This window comes from Saimiri boliviensis, chromosome 8 (assembly GCF_048565385.1).
Source record: "Saimiri boliviensis isolate mSaiBol1 chromosome 8, mSaiBol1.pri, whole genome shotgun sequence".
NCBI classification, from domain to species: domain Eukaryota; kingdom Metazoa; phylum Chordata; class Mammalia; order Primates; family Cebidae; genus Saimiri; species Saimiri boliviensis.
In genome coordinates, this window is record NC_133456.1 from 27725037 (window position 1) to 27746833 (window position 21797).

General features: G+C 43.8%; 1 protein-coding gene across 26 annotated transcripts in view; it reads right to left on the reverse strand.

Annotated features, from left to right (window-relative positions):
* KALRN (kalirin RhoGEF kinase) overlaps positions 1–21797 on the reverse strand; it is a 711287-nt gene that overhangs the window by 500326 nt on the left and 189164 nt on the right. For all 26 annotated transcript variants that reach the window (XM_039477078.2, XM_039477077.2, XM_039477076.2 and 23 more), the window contains exons 2-3: positions 9325–9399; positions 2162–2276 (exon numbers count right to left, since the gene is read on the reverse strand). In XM_039477078.2, the coding sequence (XP_039333012.2) occupies positions 2162–2276; positions 9325–9399 (190 nt within the window). The remainder of the gene's footprint in view (positions 1–2161; positions 2277–9324; positions 9400–21797) is intronic.

Sequence of the window (21797 nt, forward strand, 5' to 3'; positions counted from 1 at the left end):
AACCTTCCTGTTCTCAGGAACACAGACTGCAATTATGTGACCACCTTCTGAGAAGCAGAAAGCCTGCATCTTTTGTGTTCCTTCAGTGATAATGCATTATTACACCTTTTTCATGACCTTCCTCTCAGCCCCTCTTGGGTTTTGTTCTCCTTCGCCCCAGTGGAAATCTTTTCTTTTTAAATTGCTTCCAATCTGGTTTGTCCCACTCTTTGCTTAAGAAGTCAGAATGAAGGAAAATATTCTTCCAACTCTCCCTCTTTATTCTAAAGAAAAGATGAGCATGAATTAACTGCAGGTATGTGATGAACATGCAAGAAAGAAAAATGTATCCTTTATATCTTCTGGGATCCCAATTTCTTCTGTTTTCAAAAGAACTGAGAGTTCATCATGGGTTCCTATGAAAAATTCTACTGTAAATTGCTTCAGAAAATTCTAGGTTTTATACCTGATAGTCATGTATTTAGGAAAAGTGCTTTAAAAAACTGCTTAGCTCCTAGATGGCTAAATTGCTAAATTACCTATATCAACCATGAGTTATTTAGTCCATCTACTTGCCTCTGAGACAGATAAGAGTATTTCTTCTTTATAATGACCTCCAGGAAAAAAAAAAATCTTTCATCCTTACATTCATAGTCTCATGCACTCAAAGTTTACAAGTTCTTCTTGAGAGATAACCCAAATCCCTTTTACTGGAGCCTAAGACCTTTTTATCTTTTTTCTGTTCCCAGTGGCTATCAAAAAGAAAAAAAAAAAAAAAGACACTATTCAGTATCTATTTGTTCACAGTCTTCTGCCTAAAGTTATTCAGGGATCACTGTTTCATTCAACATCTTTCCAAGCATGTGATGGCTGCTCTTAAAATTTCCTTTACCACCTGCCCATTACCCCCCAACCCTCCCTTTACACTCATTTCTTCTTTAGCAATCTGAGATGCAGTGCTTGCCTCACTTGACACCTGCTTCAAGAACTTAATCAGCACATTCAAAAATTATCCCAAGTCTTCCAATAAAGGCAAAGCTGGGTATATAGCTTCCTTCTGTAATTCACTAATTCTCCTATAAAATGCAAAGAGACAAGAGGAAGGTTTCGAAAATCCAAAGCACCATTTCTTATTTACCACAACAAACATTTCACAGTCTTTGGCCCCACTAAGAGACAGTACTGCTGTTGCTGCTCAAGAAAAAAGATGGTGAGACAGTACCAGGACTGGACTCAGGAGGGTTGAGTTCTAGGCCAGGCTTTGCCACTGACGCTTGGGAACCACACACATCCCCTGTCAGCCCCTTTCCCTAGGCAGGACATGACACATATCTGCCTAGTTTGCTCCTGAGGGCTCTCCCAACTCTCACATCCTGTGTTTCTCTGATCAAGTGAATATCTCTTCTCTCTCTTCACAAAATACATAAACTTTGTTTGTGGCATGTCTCCCATACCCACCTGTGGCCAGTACTACCTAGACCGGTGTTTCTCACACTTTTAAAAATTATCGTCCGAGGCCCTAAAGGAGCCTTTTACATCTTTTTTCCCTAATCACCTTACCTAGTGAAAATTTAATACCACACATTTACCGTACATTGGTACAGTATGTATACCTGTGCTTAATACATGAGAAATTTTGCTATCCCCAAGAACCAATTTTCACTCTCTCTGGGGGCAACACCACTCCCACTGAAAATGCATGACCTAAATTAAGCTGAGTGTCTCCTCTAGCTGAGTGATACAAGTGGAGGTATTTATCTCAAACCCCAAAAGCCACAAATCTATCCACAAGCTAGAGGTTTTGAAAACAATCTATTGCCAAACCGGAGTAAAATCAACCAGAGTTCCCATTTTACAAGGCAAAAAGCAGCTTCCTATCCCTACTTCTCAGGCCACACTGTCTCCCAGTGCAGGCCCAGTGCTGGTCCTCTTAGCCTGAGACCCTCCCCTCTGTCTAGAGTTGCCACTCCCAGCTCCCACCCCATTCACATGAATCCCAGCAGTAACAATGGGAATGATGGGAATGAGGCAGACAATAGACAATAGTGTTCCAGGAACGGTTAGAATCCACTCCAAGGGTAGATACCACCAGGGTCCCTGGCAGGGATGGAGGCTCCTTCCAACAATGGCATCAGCCCAGCTCCCCTCCCCCTCCTCTGCAGGCCATTCCCCTTCCCCTTACCTTGGCACGCTGGCCAAATACGTCACGAGTTTCCGCAGGTCTTCCTGTCTTATTCTGTCATGATTGCTGCGAGCAGGGAAGGTCAGGATGGGTCCGCCTCGCTTATCACGACCCCCTGCAAAGAGGAGGAAGAAAAGTGCGTTTAAGAAAACTAGCCACAAAGGAAAGCCACCGGGAGAAAAGAAATCGGTCTGGGTGCTGAATGAACAGACAGAAAGAGGGTATCCAGAGAAATCTGATCACTGCTTAGGACAAGCTGTGGGGGTCTAGCTGTAGGTAGCACATATGACTGTGGGCAAATCTTTTGGCTTCCCTGGTGCCTCATCTGTAAAAGGCAGATGAAAACAATACTGTGTACATTACAGAGTTGCTACAAGAAATGATGAATTGGTACATGGGGATGCACCTGGAAAATTTGAGATGATATTCCTCTACAAATATGAGATGATGATGAAAGTGGTGACAACTGTTCTTATTGAGAAAACAAGCAGGTTGAAAGTGCTATGTTCTTTGGAAATTTACAGAGGTCTGTTTATAAAGAGCAGTAAATTAGTCTAGAAAGAGGTGGAAGGGCTTGTGATGAACTGACTACTATGGTGAGAAGACCTCAAAGCATCCATCCCAGGACAGCATTACTGGGAGGTTTTTAGATTCATAGAAAAAACATTAAGTATTTTCTACACAGCCAAAAAGCCACCCCTGCCTGTCTGCCTGAGGCGCCACCTGTCACTCCTGCTGGAGGAGCACATGAATCTTACCAGAAATCAGGATGTTCAAGGTCTTAATCACTGCAAATGCATATGTACATACTAAGATTACAAGTGTTTTCTAAATATCACATTTAAAATAACTGGAAGGAGTGTACCAAAACGACAATTGCTGTTGCTATTAGAAGGCCAGGATTTTAGACAGTTGCTTTTTCTTTCCTCTACTTTCCAAATACGCTATTCACTATTTAGTATATGATTTTAAAATTTATTCACTAATGGACACTATGCCTAGGAAGGGAAACCAAGTTTCTCAGGGCTGTTAGACAGGAAAAAAGTTAAAGTTAACTATGACCTTACAGGGTGCTGGCCACTACACAAAGAAAACCACTGTGTCATGATTACAGACTCCTCACACCACATCTCAGGTAGCCACCTGACATATCCCAGAGTAGGACCACAAGGGGATCTAATGAAAAAGAGGGGAGAGGTGCGGCCTTCACTGGTGCTGGAAGACAAGGATCTCTTACACAGAGAGCAGAGTCTCCCGGGGATCCTGCCCAAGTGTGAATTCATGAATAAGGTTTCCCTCTGATTACGGAGTCCAGAAGCCACACAGATAGAGGGGAGGCTTGACAAAAAAAATCAATCCTGAAAACCCTTGAGGAGGAAGTAAGCAAGCTGCAGGGAGAAAAGGATTACAGATGATTACAGAAGGCCACTGTGAGATTCAGCCCTAACGAAGAAGTGTTTCAGCACCACCACCACTGCCCAGCGCCCCACACAGGGCAGATTCACACAGATTAACTCAGAGTTGGACCTTTCACATCATTAGCTCTGGTTCTTTGAAGCAATGACCACCCTTGTCTCATCTGCCTTGGAAATGATCCCCATCTCTCCATTGTCTTTCACATGAGGAAAAGGAAGCAAGAAGATTAAATGGAAGGTCTCGCAAAAGCTAGGAGGTCCTCCCACACTCTCAACCTTCCCCTCTTGACTTCACCCCAAGCATTTTCACTCCAGCAGTTTGTTTGTTTGCTTGTTTTACCATAGCTGTTGGTTTTTTCCTGACCTTCTTTGGACATTTTACAAGTAGACAAGTAGAGCCTTGGAACCACAAGGAACCATAGCTGTGACTAGCAAAGGGTGGCTTGGAGGGCTGGCTGACACTGTCCCTCCCAAGCTGGAGCCAGGACTGACTTTGAAGACATGAGTCGCAGGATGTAGCTGGGGAGGTTTCTAGATGACTGGAAGACAGTTGCTTTTTCTTTCCTCTACTTTCCTAACTTCCTATTCACAATTTATTACATGACGTGTGTGTGTGTGTGTGTGTGTGTGTGTGTGTGTGTGTGTGATGGAGTCTTGCTCTGTCACCCAGGCTGGAGTGCAATGGCACAATCTTGGCTCACTGCAACTTTTGCCTTCCAGGTTCAAGCGATTCTCCTGCCTAAGCCTCCCGAGTAGCTGGGATTACAGGCACGTGTCACCATGCCTGGCTAATTTTTGTAATTTTAGTAGAGATGGGGTTTCATCATGTTGGTCAGGCTGGTCTCGAACTCCTGACCTCGTGATCTGCCTGCCTCAGCCTCCCAAAGTGCTGGGATTACAGGTTTGAGCCACCGTGCCTGGCCTATTTATTATATGATTTTAAAACGCATTCATTAATGGACACTATGCTTAGGAAACAGAACCAAGATTCTGCTTCTTTTTTCTGTCTAATACTCCTGAGAAACTCGGTTCCACTTCCTAAGCATAGTGTCCATTAATGTGAATGCGCTTTAAATTCACATAATAAATAGTGAATAGGAAGCTTGGAAGGTTCACATGGGACGGAAGGAAGGGTGAGAAGAGAAAGCCTGGGGAATTCTAATTCCCCACATCCAGAAATGTATAAGGAGTCAACAGGAGGCAGCACAATCAAGCCATGTGATGTTGAGAAAGGAAGAGACATTGGCAGATTGTAGAACAAAGGAGGGGAATGAGCCTAGAGGAAGAGAATCTATGCTGGGCAGGGTAGGGACAACAATGGATCAAGGCCTTAGGGCAGGCACAAGAGGAGGATCTAGCCCACGGTGGATGGGGCTGCCCCCTCTCTGAGGCAGGCTGCAGAACTCCTAGAGGAAGGAGGAAATGGAGATAGGCGATGGAGAGGGAGGCGTTCAGCCTGCCTGAGGGACACGGTTCTTTGGGTGGAACAGTAGGCAAGAGCTAGTCCAGGGTCAGGGCAGGCTCGGGGTACTGAGGAGAGAGAAATGAAGTCATGACTGGAGAACTTCTCTCGAGAATGACAGTAGGACTGGGTAGGACATGAGCTTCGGGGTTGCCGACGGGGTACTAGGGCACAGCGAAAGCTCTGTTGAAAGCTTTGGCCATGGTATCTGTGCCAGGCTCCAAGCTAAGTGAGGGCAGAATGGAACTAATGCACTGTATAAATGAGGTATGCCCAGGGAGGTTGGGAGAGGTCCTGTTGGGCGAAGAGATTCCAGAGAAGAGGGAAAGGTGTTGATTTTGTTCCTCTCACATCCGTCCTCCCCCAAATGACAAGAGGGTATCAGAAAGAGTCAAAGTAAAGGACTAAAACCACAGACAGACATATCAAGGGTCAAGATCTCGGATGTGCATAAGCATCGTAGGGAGGTGAAGGCCTTTGGTACCAAGGAGGCTGAGCAGCAATGAAGCTGCAGGATTTGATCAATAATTGACAAAAAGGCCGAAATTACAGAGGACAATAAGCAGAGATGAAGAATAAGGACCCCCGATAAAGTCAGTATAACAATAGATCCGTAACATGTTAATGGATACACATCACAGACACATACATTTTTAGGGAATGAGGTTATTCTATAATTTGGAAATTGCCAGATTAAAAAAAGATAATAAAGTTCTTTACTGTAAGACTTCCCAGAGCCTTAAAATGTTAATGTGCTTCAATGGACATTGTAACTCTCCAAGAAAGAGAGCTACAATATCCAGAATTTCCCAAACTTCTTTGAGAGTAGAACTGCTTTTTCTTTGTAGAGGATCATCCTGTGGAACTGTTCTTGAAAAACACTTTGAGAGATGAAGGTCCAGGGTACAAAAGATTGTGCCACAGCAACACAGTTTCCCTGGGAACAGTGGAAACCAATGAGGAAAACACATTGGTGGGGAATAAGGAGGCAGAGAGAAATCATGAGGAGGTGTGTATGCTCACAAAGATAACAGGGTGAAGTGGATCCTACATGGGAAAGCTGAATAAAAGGGACAATGGGTGCTATGACTTAGTACAAACGACGTCAGAGAGGCCAAGGGGAGCTCATGAGCTATGAATGATAGAGCAGAATGGGGCAGTGCTGGAACAATGGAGGCTCACTGAGAGACAGCCCCAGATCCTGTCACACAGACGTGCACACGCCCACATGCAGAAGCTTCTGGGCTGCCCTGGATTATTCCCGATGTACGCTCCTATGGCAGCATGGCTCTCCTTTTGCCTGGCCAAACCTGGGTGCTAGCAGGGGAGGGCAGGTACAACTAACAAACAGCCTGTTTCTCCACTCACCACCTTCCTTGCAGTGCTTTCTTCTTCTCAGAAAGAAATCCAGCTGCTAAACTGCATTATTTAATTCTAGGTTTCTTTATTTTGTTTTATTTTTGTGTTTTATCTTTTATCTTTTAAAAGCTCAGGATGTAAGAGTTGGTTGGTTTGGGTTTGTTGTTGTTGTTCTTTGTTTTTTTTGTGTGTTTTTTTTAGATGCAGCCAGTCATTATCTTCCCAGTATATTCAGTGTCCTTCTCAAACATGGAAGAGTAATGTTCCCTAAGCTCAGAAGTTCCTGGCACCACAAGGGCAGATGCAGTTGAGTAAGGCTCACACTGGCAAATGAGGGAGAACTATATGCCCCTAGCCCCCTTCGTCCTGCTCAAGGAATTTTCTACCTGCCTCATTCCTGACTGCCTTCCTGGCCATGTTGCTTCTATGAGCTCCATTAGGACAAGCCCCTACCACTTGAGAAGGTTTTTTTCTGGGGCTTTGCCCCAGGGTTCTGACTGAATTTATATGGGAAAAAATAAACCATGAACCTCAAGCAAGGGTCTCCATGTCAGAGTGTACTGTGCATGCATATGCCCCAAACTGATGTGGAACAGGATGATGTTCAGAGGAATGCACTAGATCCAGGAAGGTCTGGAGGAGGCAATGTAGGAACTGACTCTGGAAGGAGAAGAGAGGCTCAACCTGGCAGAAGGTGTACAGAAGGCACTGCAGAGGGAAAGAAGTGTCAGGCACAAGGGAAACAGGAGGATTGGCAGGATATCGAGGGGACAGGAAGAACATCAAGTTAACTAAAGGCCATAAAAAGAAAGAAGAAAAAATAAGATTGGGCTCCCAGAGGGCTGTGGGCCACATCCTTGGGAGCCCAGGCTATGGGGATCAGCAGAAATCAGAGGCCTGGCACTGCTCGGTGGCCTCTGGGACTTCTGCACAAGGTCTTCTCCTATGCTTAGCAAAGCAATCGGAATCCAAATTTACAAAAGTTTTGGAGGTTGTCTTACCTACTCTCCCCATACCCATATCACTGCTGCATAATGCTGCCAAGGACTTTTTCCGCCTATGCTTCAACGTCTTCAGTGACAGGGGGCTCATTACCTTGTAAGATATACTATCCCCTAATGGGAAGAGGCAGCTGCCAGGTCACTCTCATCTAACAGCAATGACAATCATAAATTCCTATTGTTACTACTGCTAATAAAATTAATACAGAATACAATTAGTCCATACAAAGTCTTCTGAGCATTCCCATTGCATGCCTGTCCTCACTTACCACATCTACACTCTGAATCATCAGGCACTCGCCTTTTCTCTGATGAGGAGGGAGACAGCTGCTCCTTAGCTTCCCCTTTCCTTTATCCCTCCCCGCCTCCTCTTCTCTCTATTTTGGCTGTCGCCCAACAGCCAGACCAACAGTGCCTGTGGATGAACTTCTGCTCCACAGGACTGGACTAGCTTTTGCTCTGTGACTCCATTGCTACTCCTTGTAGATAATCAAAATCACCCAAAAATTAAGGTTTGGTCCATGAGGTATAAGCACGTGGAATGTTTCTCAAAATATAATCTTTGGCTACTAACACTGTCTACCCCAGCCCCTGCCTCAGACCTTATCCGAAATTCTGATCCAGGAGACTTAGCATGGAGCCCTGGAACAGGTACCCAGAGTGATTCTGGCATATCTTACTGTTTGAGAATGACTGCCTTAGGGGCTCTGGCCAGTCTTTGGCTTCAATTATATCAGGGGTCACCAGGCTTTTTCCTTTAAGGGTCAGATAGTAAATATTTCAGGCTCATGGGCCAAATGGTCTCTGCAATAGCTACTCAATTCTGTTGCTGGAGTGAGAAGGCAGCCATCAAAACTACCTGTAGTAGGTTAAATAATAGCCCACAAACATATCATGGCAAAGACTTCACAAATATCATTAAGTTAATGGTCTTGAGATAGGGCAATCATTCTAGATTACCTAAGTAGGCCCTAAATGTAGTCACAGGTATCCTTAAAAGCGAGGGGCAGAGAAAGATCTGACACAGATGCAAGAGGAGAAGGAAATTTGATCCTGAGGGTAAAGATAGGAGTGATGTAGCCACAAGCCAAGGAAAGTCTGCAGCCGTTGGAAGCCAGGAGAAGAAAGAAACCAATTTTCTCTTAGAACTTCTGGAAGCACAGCTCTGCTGACCCCTAGATTTAAGCCCCTGAAACTGACTTCTGGCTTCCAGAACTGTGCAAATAATAAGTTTCTGTTGTTGTAAGCCACCAAGCTTATGGAAATTTGCTGCAGCATCAATGGCAAACTAATACACTCTATTAACAAATAAACATCGCTATATACCAGTAAAACTTTGCTTACAAAATCTGGTGGATTGCCCACCAGCTACGAATTGCTGACCCCCACAATGAGACATTAAGAGGTCCACATGCACAAGATATACGGGAGAGAGAAGTCAGATACAAATATTTGGAAGTCATTATTCAGAAAAAACAAAAACCAAACATCTAAACAGGAACCCTCACTTGAGTTCCCTTTGCCAGGACAGAGAGATAAGGAGGAGACAAAAACTCTGAAAAAATCTCCTGTCCTTGATCCTTGCAGAAACGAGCTCAAAACCTCGGGAATGTGCCAAGTGCACAGATTCTCCAGTTGAAGTAACTCTCACAGGGGCCTCAGCAGCTCCTGCTGGGCCAGGGGGCTGAGATGGGGTGGGGTTTGGGGAATGTCCCTGTGGTTCTGAGTGTCCTTTAGAACACCCAGCTGGGGCCAGAGCCCTCTTTTCTCTCTCTCTCTCTCTGCATCAGCAGAAAGGAAGCAGCTGCCCCAAGCATAACTTCCACCACTACTTCTCCCTCACTAACAAAGAAGTGAGCCTAAACACATGTGCACACACACAACTTCTCTAGATCCTTTACAAAGGAAAGTCCCACAAATACTCACCAGACACGAAGGCCACTTTTTCCTTTAGGATAGGAAGGACATCAGAAGCTTTCAAACCATCATTCCGAAAAGACCCTGTGGGACAATAAACCAGAAGGAATCAGGGTGAGAGGAGCCAGCTGGCTGAATTGCAGGGTCCCATACTCAGCCTCCCAAGCCCATCATCAGTCAACAGGTCCTGCCTTGTCCAGGTCCTACAGCCCAGCCTGATGGACCAGGAGAGGGCCCACAACAGAAGGGATACTTCCACATGATCCCAGCCATGGGGATAATCAGGGCTGCAATCCTCTGGTCCTTCTCAAGGAGAGGACAGTCCAAGTCACCCTCCCTGCATGGACAAACCTCCATGCCCTGAGGGCAAAAACAACAACCTTATTACTGTTGAACAACTTGAAGATGGGGGCATTTTTAAAAATCATGTTTGTACCTCTAGTGCCTAGCACAGTGTCTGGAACACACTCAGCACTTGGTAAATATCTGTTGAATTAGTTAATTGATATCAAGATGGATTACAAAGTTCTAAATAATCCTTGCCTTTCCTCTAAGTGGCAGAGCAACTATTAGTCTTCATTTTACAAACAGGGAAAGTAAATCACAAGACTCCTACAAATGGAAGCAAAGTTGATAACAATACTCCTCTCACCACTTCTTCCTCCTCCCCTCAATGTCATCAACATCAGTCCACGACAGACAGAAGATGGGGAGACACAAATCTCCTGGGAAAGAAATGCACTACCTTGTTTAACTTGTTCTCTTTCTAAATCTTGCTTCTCAGTTGGAAAGTCCTTTCTATGTTCTAGCTGAGTTCCTGTTAGCGGGCTAGGGGCAGAAGCTTGAGGCTCACAAAGAATGGAAACTAAAGATGTCCCTGAAGGAACAGTAGTCTCAGGAGGGAAAGGACAATCCAGCCCAGTGTGATATGTGTGGGAAGTCAGAACCCAGCTTCCATATAAACGAACCCTAGGCTAGTCCACTGCTCCCCTATCATTTAACCTAAGAACCCCACAAGGACTCTCAGGGAAAGCCACCCACACTCACAACCCTTCAAACTTAATTGAGGTCTCTGTTAAGTATCACCACCAGAGACATGACACAGATAGACCCCAGATGGCGAGCAGTTGTATGTCAGCTCAGGGAAACAGAACCAGAGACCACGGATACTCGCTCTGGTTCCTTTCTCCACTTGGCTTATACCCTTGGGGTCCAAATCTGACAATTTACAAAGGAAAGCAACATGCTGGGCGGGACAGTCCCATTCAGTCCTTCAATCTCTAAAGATTGACTGCTTCAAGAAGCCCATCTGGAAATCTGGGCAACAAAATTCCAGGCCAGGCATAAGATCACTGGCCTAGGGAAGTGACGTGAGCCAACTGCACCTTCAACCAAGGAGGAAAAGACGTGTGTTCCCAGAATACCAGTTTCCATGATCAGAAGTCATATCCTAAACCTAAAACTAATTTCCTAAGTGTCTCTGACCATTTTGCCTATTTCTTCTCTTTCATTTTTCACCAAATGAAGACTACGAGTCTTTTTAAGCATCAGTTGCTTCTCTTTACTAGCTCACAGAGAACCAGCTACAAGGCTCACTTTGAGAAGACCTTGAGCAACAGAAAAAGTCACACCACAAAAAAATAAGACTCTATCTTCAAAGCCTAAAAGCATTATTTTGAACTTTCTATCCTTAGTTTCTACAGATATTTATACTCTAATTTTATCTTCTCCACAGAAAAACAAGTTTCACTAATAGAGGCTAATTAGAATCAATATAAATTATTATAGAATTTACAAATGGATACATAAAGTATTTTTTCATCCTTATGCAACAAGGAGACATTTCAGCTTCCTTGGCAATCTATTAGGCTTTATCTCTTAGACAAAGATCTTTAATACTTGACTTGTTTGTGAAAAATGATGCTTCTGTATCAAAATACATTATTTTCCTTTGTGAAATATATCTTTCTATACATTAATTTTTAAAACATTTTCCTCTATATTATCATGCACTCTACTAATTTCTATAGAAAAAAATGTTATATGAAAGTTAAATTTCAGTCCTGTCTTCTTTCAGATTATTTACGAGTTCAAAAATACCAAGGCCCAAACTAATGAGATTTACTATATAAAAAGAGTCCATATAACCCTCTTCTCTCCTAAACTCTTGTCCTGTTTTTTTCTATGCTCTTCCTCTTGTTCCCTACTGTGTTGCAGTATACAAGAGGGTCCTAATTCTAAATAGCCCTAAGACCTTAAGGAAGAGTTTAAAATTTGCTATAATGGAAGCAAAAGGTTCCCCATTCTATCTCCTCCCCACTCCCACCTTTGAAGAGGAAGAGGAAGCTCCCAGTCTCATCCATCACACCCACTCATTGTGCCCCACCTCTTCCTTCTCCTCACCAGGGCCCAGGAGCTAAGAGAAGGCATGCAGTTTGTCCATGCAGCTTGCTGTCATGGGCTCCAGTAAACGTCAATACCTTGGGTTGGGCTGTTCTAAGACTCCTAGGGCTTTCACTTCCCAGGCCAGAGTCCTCTACAACCCTGTAGAGGCCACTGCTGGGCCTGGTTGTGTGTCCACCATAAGAAAACCTGAAGTGTCCTGATTTACAAAATCCATAACTAGGGGACAAGTCTTTCCAATAACAACAAACATTTTCACATTATATAAAAGGGTTTGCTCCACAGTCTCTTCAAATAAAAGTCCCCTTAGTGATTTGAATTAGTTTTTCATTTGCCAAAAATTAAATTACAAATAACTTTTCAACGATGTATGTATTATGCAAAGCCAAGTAGAACTAATTAGCCCAGCAGCTCAGAAATTGGTGACCTTGCATATAAAACCTATTTGCACTGGCTAAAGATCCTATGTATCATATCAATTCCCCCAGGGCCCTTGTGAAACCAGCTGTTGGAATATATAATAAAGGAGAAGTTCATTGAATGCCAACTCAAATAGGACCAATGAAATAGCAACATGATTTCACTATCAGGTACATGTCTTGTTCAACTCATGGTAAATAGATATTTGATGAAAGAATAAATAAATGAATAAAATATTGACCCTTCCTAAAATGACTTATACAAGGTCAGTGACTTCATCTGTCACACCAAGCACTGGCGATCTGAGTAGATGCCCTCCAGGGTACTACTCAGTTCTAATACTCTGAGACTTTCTAAACCTTCTCTTCACATTTTTTGGCCTTTAAGATCCTCAGGTTATCAGATCAACATGCTTTAAAAAGAAGTACTGGGAATAAATTCCCCTAACAAGATTCATTGCACCTTGAAGATAAAACAATTCACTGGCTTCCTGGCCCATTCCCCCACCCTGCTCAGAATCAGTTTATAGATGCTTAGGGGCAGATCACCCCATTTTGCAGCTAGCCAAAAATTCCAAAATGGGAGAATAGTGATGGAAGAACTTGCATGAGGCTTAACCTCTTGAAGGAGGCAAGCTTACCTTGCCATTGCTATTTCTGATATAAGATATACTTGATAGAACTATTGCAAAATAAACCGTAGAACAAGCTTGTGCAACCTGTGGCCCGCAGGCCTCATGCAGCCCAGGACAGCTTTGAATGCAGCCCAACACAAATCAGTAAACTTTCTTAAAACATTATGAGATTTTTTTTTGCAATTTTTTTTAGATCATCAGCTGTCATTACTGTTAGTGTATTTTCTGTGTGGTCCAAGACAATTATTTTTCTTCTAACGTGGCCCAGGAAAGCCAAAAGACTGGACACCCCTGCTCTAGACCAATCATAGACCTATTTCCATCTTGAAACAAACAAACAAACAAAAAAGCCTATCACAGGATTGCTACCTCTAAAGAAGGCCTGAAAGACAAAAAAAAAAAAAAAAAAAAAAAAAAAGCCTTAGCCCTTGGAGTAACTGTAGGAAAAGACCAAAATCAAAATCACGGGTGGCACCCTCATGGACCTGACCCAACGTGGGTGTCGTGCTTCTTCTTAAGAACAAAGGCATGCTTCACTGACATTCAGTGCTAATCCTACCCCATTTGTGTCCTGCTGCTGTCAGAATTACAAGCCTGCTGTTCTGTTAATTAGCAAAGTTGAAATACTCCACATCTATTAAGGAAGTACAAATTACCCCTGCCATCTCCCCAGGATCCTTCAGCATGGGTCTTCTCCAAGCTCCACTTTTGCTTCTCCTTGCTCCAAATGTGTTATGCTTACATTGCTTCTAGTCATCATTTCCCATGTTGGAAAATGTCAATAATCCTCACTGCAGCTCCCAGCCTCTGTGTGACCCTATGTGACAATGGCTAAACTGGCCCTTGAGCCACCAGCCCTGTCTGTGGGTTTGTGGGTCTAGAGTAGCAGTATATCCCACAGGGAACATGAGTGCCTTGTACTCCATACTAACCTCCTTCAGAAAGCCATCCTGATTTCAACTAGTAAAGAAACAAACAATACGGTGGGCATTTATAGAGCATTTAGAGGTTCAAGCTTCCAGAGTATCTATGGATTGCTTTGTTTCCTTCTGGTTCTCAGTCACACCCCTTTAATGTGCACTTATTCAGAAGCTACTATGTAAGTGTTCTAATGTTGCTTCAAGTGGGCTTGAGCCCCGTCTCTGCACATTTCCCTATGCTAAGTTTCTGCTTTCTCTTTCTACATCACCCCCGTGGTGTCCAGCATGGGAACCTTGCTCAAAATGGCACTGAGTAACTGACTCAGAGGATACATAAAAGATATCTGGCTTACAGTTGAGAGGACCAGAGCTCATTTGGCTGGACTTTAGTTTGGTTGTAATTTTGACATTTCCCTATTTTTAAGGTTATTCTTTGATTAATTCTATATTGAGCACTTATTATGTGTCACACCATATGTCAGGGTTTGGTGATAGTAAGACAAGAAATGGATCCTGCCCTCCAGGGGACTTCCAAGTGGAAGGGGAGGGATTGAGACAGGGTTTCCAAATAGGACAATTAACTGTTTTCAGAGATAGGACATCACCTTTACACAATGCAAGGAGGCGCAAAAAAAAAAAAAAAAAAAAAGAGCTTCTTAAAAATGAGTCCTAAAGCCTTGCTGTTCAAGGTAATAAGCATACACCTAGAACCTTGCTGGAAATGCAGAATCTCAAGTTCCACCCCAGACTTACAGAGTCAGAGCTTGCATTTTAACAAGAAACCCAGGTAAGGCCAGGCACGGTAGCCTGTAATTCCAGCACTTTGGGAGGCTAAGGCAAGCAAGACAACTTGAAGCAAGGAGTTTGAGACCAGCAAGGGCAACATGACGAAACCCTATCTGTACAAAAAATACAATAAAAATTAGCCAGCCATGGTGGCATGCATCTGTAGTCCCAGCCATTCAGGTGGCTGAGGTGGGAGGACTGATTGAGCCAGGGAGGTAGAGGCTGCAGTGAGCTGTGATCATGCCACCGCAATCCAGCCTGGGTGACAGAGCAAGACCCTATCTCAACCCCTCCCCTGCCAAAAAAAACAAAAAACAAAAAACAAAAAACAAAACCCAGGTGATTCATTTGCACATTACACTTCGGGAAGTTGTGTACTAAAGTATGTCTTTCCATTCCAGAGTTGCCTCACAGGCAGAAGATGGAGAAAAGCATCCTGTAGCATGGCCTAAACAGAACCTCTAAATCTCATCTAACACTGTGCATCACCTCTCCGGCCCCCACCATGGGAATACACTGCACAGAGATTCCAGAGATTCAGCCATTATCCTATAATCTATTACTCAAATTCAGCTCTGGAATAAAAAGGCTATCTGGAAGGTAGATAATTTCCCCCTCCAGGGCATTAAGACTAGACCACATCTTACTTTTTGGAGCCAGAGTGTTTATGAATAACACCTGTCCAAGCTTCTCAGGTAGTTTAAACCATTCCTTCATACATCAGATGTTTTAATTTCACCATAAATCTTCCTTCCTATCCTCAGAGCTTTACCTTCTCTAACTACTCTTGGTACCATAAATACCGTCACTAATAATATTTACAGAGCAAGGTGCCATCTTTAAGATAGCCCTGGAGGACAGAGAAGCCAGTCAATTTATGCCTCTTTATCCCACCTGCACCCCCACCCACAGGTACAAAGTCCTGAACACTGGAAAATGCTGGACAAGAAACAGGAGGGAGGGGTGCTCCCACCTGGGCAGCTCTGCATCTGAGAACACAGTGCCCATCTCAGGCAATTCTCTCCCTTGGAGAGGAAACCCCATTTCTACTCTCTGAGATTTTCCAGCCTAGTAAAATACCCAGTGTCAATCTTCCCCTGATACCAGGAAGCTACCAGTCTGTATGTGTGTGTGTATGTATGTATGTATGTATGTATGTATGTATGTATATACATAAAAGTGAAGACTCTGAAATTCTGATAAAAACTGATCATCCTATATCCACTGTAGCTTAATTATGGGTGTCATCATCCACAGAGCTAACCAAACAGAAACCTGGGAAGCATCCTAGATTCCTCCCCCTCCTCCATCACATATATTGATTCAGCTGCTCAGTTCTGTTGATCCTACCTCTTAAATCTCTCTCTAATGTGTCATTTCCTCTGTGCAGTTTCCCTGGCCTCCCCATCAAGCTGAGCTGTCTTCAGTTGTACTTCATACTCCATCACTCCTGAATGGCATTTATGTGTTTTCACTTACTCCCCATTAACTGATCCTGATGCCTTGAGGGTAGGGCCCATGTAATATTCCTTGTTCTACCCCAGAACCTAGCACAGTGCCTGTCAGAAAAAAGAGTCAAGAAATCCTGAAACTGACCACACACGGGCACAGAGAGGACACAGAATGGCAAGGTGAGGTGATCTATCAGGTCAGTCTCCCCAGAGAAGATCTTCGAACTAGATTGTAAATAAAGGAAGAGGCAAGGGATGGTGGAAAGCAGTACATGCCAAGACAGAGAAGGAGGGGCAAACAAACTGTATGCCGTGGGTAAAGAGATTTTACTCAATGAACAGAAAAGCAGAGTTAGGGGGTGATGAAAAGGAGTGCATGGAGGAGGGTGGGCTCTGCGGTCTGATTCCCAACAGGGTGGATGCCTGGAAAGTCATCAGCAAAGATGCCACTGCAAGTGCCATCAGAGACTCAGAGAGCCAGGTCTGTGCTACATCAAGGGATAGAGCTGGGTAGAATCTGGCTGGTCCCAGAAGAAGGCTGTGGCTTCTAAACAGGGCTTGGCCCAGCAAGCTCTGATCCCAACCTCCAGGTCACATTGTGCTTTTTCATTGAGGATAGGGGAAGTTGAGACTTCCCCCTGCTGAGGGACTTACCCCTGCTGAGGCTAGTAGTAGAACAGCAGATAGGAGCACTGGAACTTTGTCTCTTTTGATCTTCTCCCTAAGTCCCAAGAGAGGCAGGAAGCATGCTTGTGGGTAACCTCCTGGGATCTGCTGGGACAGCAGCAGGCTGACAATTTGTATAAGACCCCATGAAAGTACAATATGAAACAGAATCATAAAGGAAAGAGACTTAAGGTCCTGGTCCCTTCTGTGTAGAAAATAGATGGGTGAAGCCCTTAGGAGAAGACACTGTCTGTGAAACTGGGGTTGGTAGAGAACCCATTAGATGCAAGATTTTCATTCTCCCTATCTCATCCCCTCCTTTCCCACATTAACATAAGAGGAAGAGATAGAGGGGGCAAGAGTGGAAGAAAACAGTAAGAAAAAGGGATAAGAGCAAGGAATAAAAAGGTGGAGAGAAAGACACACAGAGAGAGAGAGAGAGAGAGAGAGAGAAAGAAATGGAGGTGAATGTTCCTGTCTCCTCTTTAAAGGCACTAATGAGGTATTAAGGAAACTGTTGAAAAATTCCTCCAGTGACTATTAACATGTTCCTTAGAGTTCTCCTTAAAACAACTACCACTGGCCCTGTGTGGTGGCTCATGCCTGTAATCCTAGCACTTTGGGAGACAGAGGTGGGCGGATCATGAAGTCAGGAGTTCGAGACCAGCCTGGCCAACATAGTGAAACCCTGTCTCTACTAAAAATACAAAAATTAGCCAGTCGTAGTGGTGGGCACCTGTAATCCTAGTTACTTGGGAGGCTGAGGCAGGAGAATCACTTGAACCTGGGAGGCAGAGGTTGTAGTGAGCTGAGATCACACCAATGCACTCCAACCTGGGCAACAGAGTGAGACTCCATCTCAAAAAACAAACAACAAAACAGAACTACCATGAAGACAGGAAGTGTGTTCTTAGAGGAAGGAATGAACCTGGCAGAGAGAGAGAGAGACTGGGCAGCTTTATGTAGCAATCAAACACACAGCACAATGTGGAGACCCACATGCCTCTCTCCAACCTGGGAATCCACCTGTGCACAATGGGGCCAAAACCCCACAGTCATCCCTCACCACTGCCACCTACAAACATCAAATAGACCAAGGAGCATCTCCCTCCTTAGGTGGCAGTTATGCAGGAGGGATGGTGTGGTAGAGTTCTCCTTGGCCATGGGATTTCTAAGCAAAGGACACCCAGGAGCCTCTGCTAACCTGACTTCAACACAAAAAGGCAGAAAACAATGTGTTGTTCTTTTGGCAATTGCTAAATACTGAGCTGTTCTAAGAAAACTGACCAGGTCTCCTGTAACATGAGGTAGCAACCAGGGACCTGGCTAATAACTAGGTTGGGCAGCCTTTACACTGGAGAAAAGCAATGTCTACCTTCTCTTGACTCTGATATGCATTTGAACTTCATTTTCATAAATGATCATCTTCTGCCCTGCACTATAGTGAGCTGGATAGCTTCCTTAGGGTGCCCTAACTGCTCCATCAACATCTGGGCTGGACTCACTTGTCTGCCTCAGTATATCACTGGCATGTACTTCCCTGTTCTGCCATTATCCACCACTGCATCTGGCTCCCTCACTAGACTCTAAGCTCATTGAGGGACTGGGTGCTTCTCTCAACAGTTTTAGTGCTTTGCATACAGCTGGCACTTAATGAGTGACCCAGAGGCAGAGCCTTTCACATCCCAAGTGACATGGTACCTTCTGGATAAAAGGTGTTTAGTAACTGCCATTTCTCTTCCTCCCACAGTCCTTCTTTGTGCTTATTTCTACCTCCATCTTCATCTTTCTCCCTCTCTCACATGAACTCTAATTGAGGCCAATTTCAATATTAACTTTCTAAAGTCAATATTAGTTATAAAGTCCTGGCTAATGGGCTACCTTTGAGGAACAGAAATTTGTAACACTTTCCATTGCTAAATTAGCTCCACTAAAGATCACTAATAATTAGCACTTCAAACATATGGGTAACGCCTCTCTAAGCCCAGCTAATGAGCAAACCATTTCTGTTTATTCTTCACAAGATTTAATATTAGCTCGAGTTGAGACCTCAGCTGCAATACACACAGGCTTATTCACTCTTCCTCCCTCCCTCCCCAGAAAAGTTGACATCTTGAGTGTAATGCAGACACAAGAAAATGGCCACTTCAGAAATGATTCTTTCCACCCACTGTGTTTGTTTTGAAGCTGATTCTTTCCTAACTCACCAGGTTATCTTAAGTGCTCATACATCACAGGTAGTGGTGATAGTGGTAGATTTATTGTCTTTTTTGTTACTTTAAGCACTGCTCTTGGATGGACCCTCAAAGTTACACAGAACATTAGCTTGTCAGTGATTAATATGATCCAACTGTCGAACATTAACTGTATATTTGCTATTATAATATATTTGGAGAGAGTTACAGAGATGTCCATGGGCAGAAGGTGTGTGTTATGCAAGTTCAGACACAGAAAAGCTTTGCTCCTTGGGACTCTCATCTCAGTCCCCCCTCCCTTTTCCCCAGCACCAATATCAATAATATTAATACTTAATTTAATCAGGGCATAAAGACTAATTAAACATAAAATTGCTGATTTGAAAAGCCAGGTTTGGGCTATATCATTATGGAAGGCACTCTAGCAGATATCTAAATATGATATTGTCCAGAACCTCTTGGATGCCTCTCCCCTCACCTACCTCTGCAACCCCCATGTGGGTGACAGTAAAGTAGCAATGGCTGACCACAGAGTTTAGGCCAAAGGATCCTCACAGGCAGCTCCTGGAGCAGACCCTCTCACCCCAGCCCAGAGCTTCTCCCCACTCCCACTTGCACTCTTCCTGATTCTACAACCATGCCACTCCTGCTCCAGGGTCCTCCACCATGACCATCAGTGAGCAATGTCACAGGGATACACTGGCACAGATTGGGCACAGGTCCACCATATACATGGAACAACTAGGACCAAGGTAACAACCAGGTTTGCAGAACTGCAGGTGTGGTCTGACAGCTGAGAAGGACACATCTAACGGTCATCTTACTGAACAAACCAGCAAACTAAATCACCCTCTCCCACTGCCAGGACATGTGTGCCACTGTCCTTGGTCCTGAACTAGTGAACCAGTGTGTGGCTACTTGGAGTGGCTGCTGTCCATGCTGTCTTAGGATTTGTCAACCATAAGAGAAAGAGGCAGAGATGAAAGAGATGTTAAAATATATCAGGGAGATAAAGAAATGTGAAGACACATTGGAGGGATATTCATATGCAGAGATTACAGAGAGAGGTTTGTTTGGTATTGTTCTGCAAGGGGTTTGCAGAAGAATACCAAACAAACCTCTGCCCCTTGCTGTAGCACAGATCTGGCTCTCTGAGTCTCCAATGGCACTTGCAGTGGCAAATTATTGCAGTAACCAAGAAACAAAGGTCTGTGTACCTACCCCTCCACACACACACACACACACACACACACACACACACACACACACAAACAGCATAAGCCCTGTATGTCCTCTAATACAATGCTCACGCTTCTAGATAAATTGGCTTAACTGTATCTGATTGGTTAGCTATGAAAAGATTCCTGGAGTTTTAAGCAATTTTTGAGTCCCTACTTAAGTTATTGTTTTGGGTATCCAAACATATACAATTCAATTCAATAAACATTTATTGAGCACCTATGTGTCAGGCAAAGTTACAATCACTGTGGGTACAAAGGCAAACAAATATAGAGTCCCTGACCTTAAGGGACTTTTATTTTAAGGAAAGAATCAGACAGATAGACATGTAATTTCAATACCATGCAAGAAATATAGTACAGAGGTATACATAGAGGACAAACATTCAGATAGTTCCAAAGGGATACTAAAACTCCAGCTCTAAGAAAGTCTCTCAAACATGAAAAAGCAGTAACTAGAACAGAGGCAAAGGGTTATGGAATTATCACCTAGGTCCTTGACTGGACCAGACAGGTGGTGAGTCTCTGGTGGGTCTAGAAGAGAGGAGAGTAACTAAGACACAATGGAGTTTTCCCATGACCTAGACCCTACTCATAATAACAAAGAGATGAGTTAATGTTTGTTGAAAGATAAACAACAAAGCTTCCCCTGTGGTCCTAGCATAACCAGGGCCCAGCATAAGCTAGAAAATTTGCCACGATCAGGAAAAAGTTTGTCTCCTGATGTCTGCTATTTCTTTAGAAAGAAGCAAAACAATGTTAAGTGCTAAATAGGAAACCAGAAGTGATCTGAATATCTCATGAAGCTATATTCCTTCTCCAGAATTCTGGGGGGAAGACTGGGTAATCTTTAACTCTACTCACCAGAGGACAGACTAGGTTATACTTTTCACCTGATAAACCAAAGCAGGCCTATAAACCCTGCCTCAAAAAGTATGTGGTGGGGGAAAGCCATGAATCTCATGAAACTGTATGTGAATCATTGGCATATCCACCCATATGTGTCTATTCTTCTGGTAGACAATCTGTTTAAGTCCAGTTGTCAACAACTGGCTTTCAAAGGGATCTATGATGCCCTAAATCATTGAGAACCACTAGCCTAGGGAAGTCACAGTGAGAGTCTACAAGTTATCTTGGTTTCTAACCACTAGACCCTATTATTTAGGCTCTGCCTCTCTCACAGCCTACTTTCTGACACTCATGGTTTAGCAGGAACCCAATACCATGGTTGAGCTGGCAGAGAAAGAAAATGAAATGATTTTGATTCCTTACTGAGATAAATGGAAATTGTGACAGAGGGCAGAAGGTGAAGGCTGTGTGAAGCATCCTGTGCTATAAGAATAAGCTTTATCAGAGGTGATTCTCTCTTATTATGTAGCTACTAAAAGCTGGAAGAGCTAACGTTAGTCGAACACAGAATGAGTTTTGTAGACACCAAGGCAGTACATTGACAGTACACCTTCCAAACTGACGACACCCCTGCCATTGGAGGGATGACAACTTGACCCCAGATCCTTCCTCGATTCATGACACTGTGTCAAGGTTAGAGCCAGCAGAAAGGGTCTGCAAACACTTTTAACAAGATCTGCTAGAGCCTGGATAATGGCAGGATAAGAGTTCTGGAGTATTACTAGTGAGGGAGGCACCACAGGGCATGCCTGGCCATTACTTGCTCAACATGCTGTCTTCTACTTAAGACAGCAAGCTCTCCCAGGACAGGCATGTCTTGAGAAGAAGGTCACAGCCCTGAGTCAAGCACAGGCTTTGGA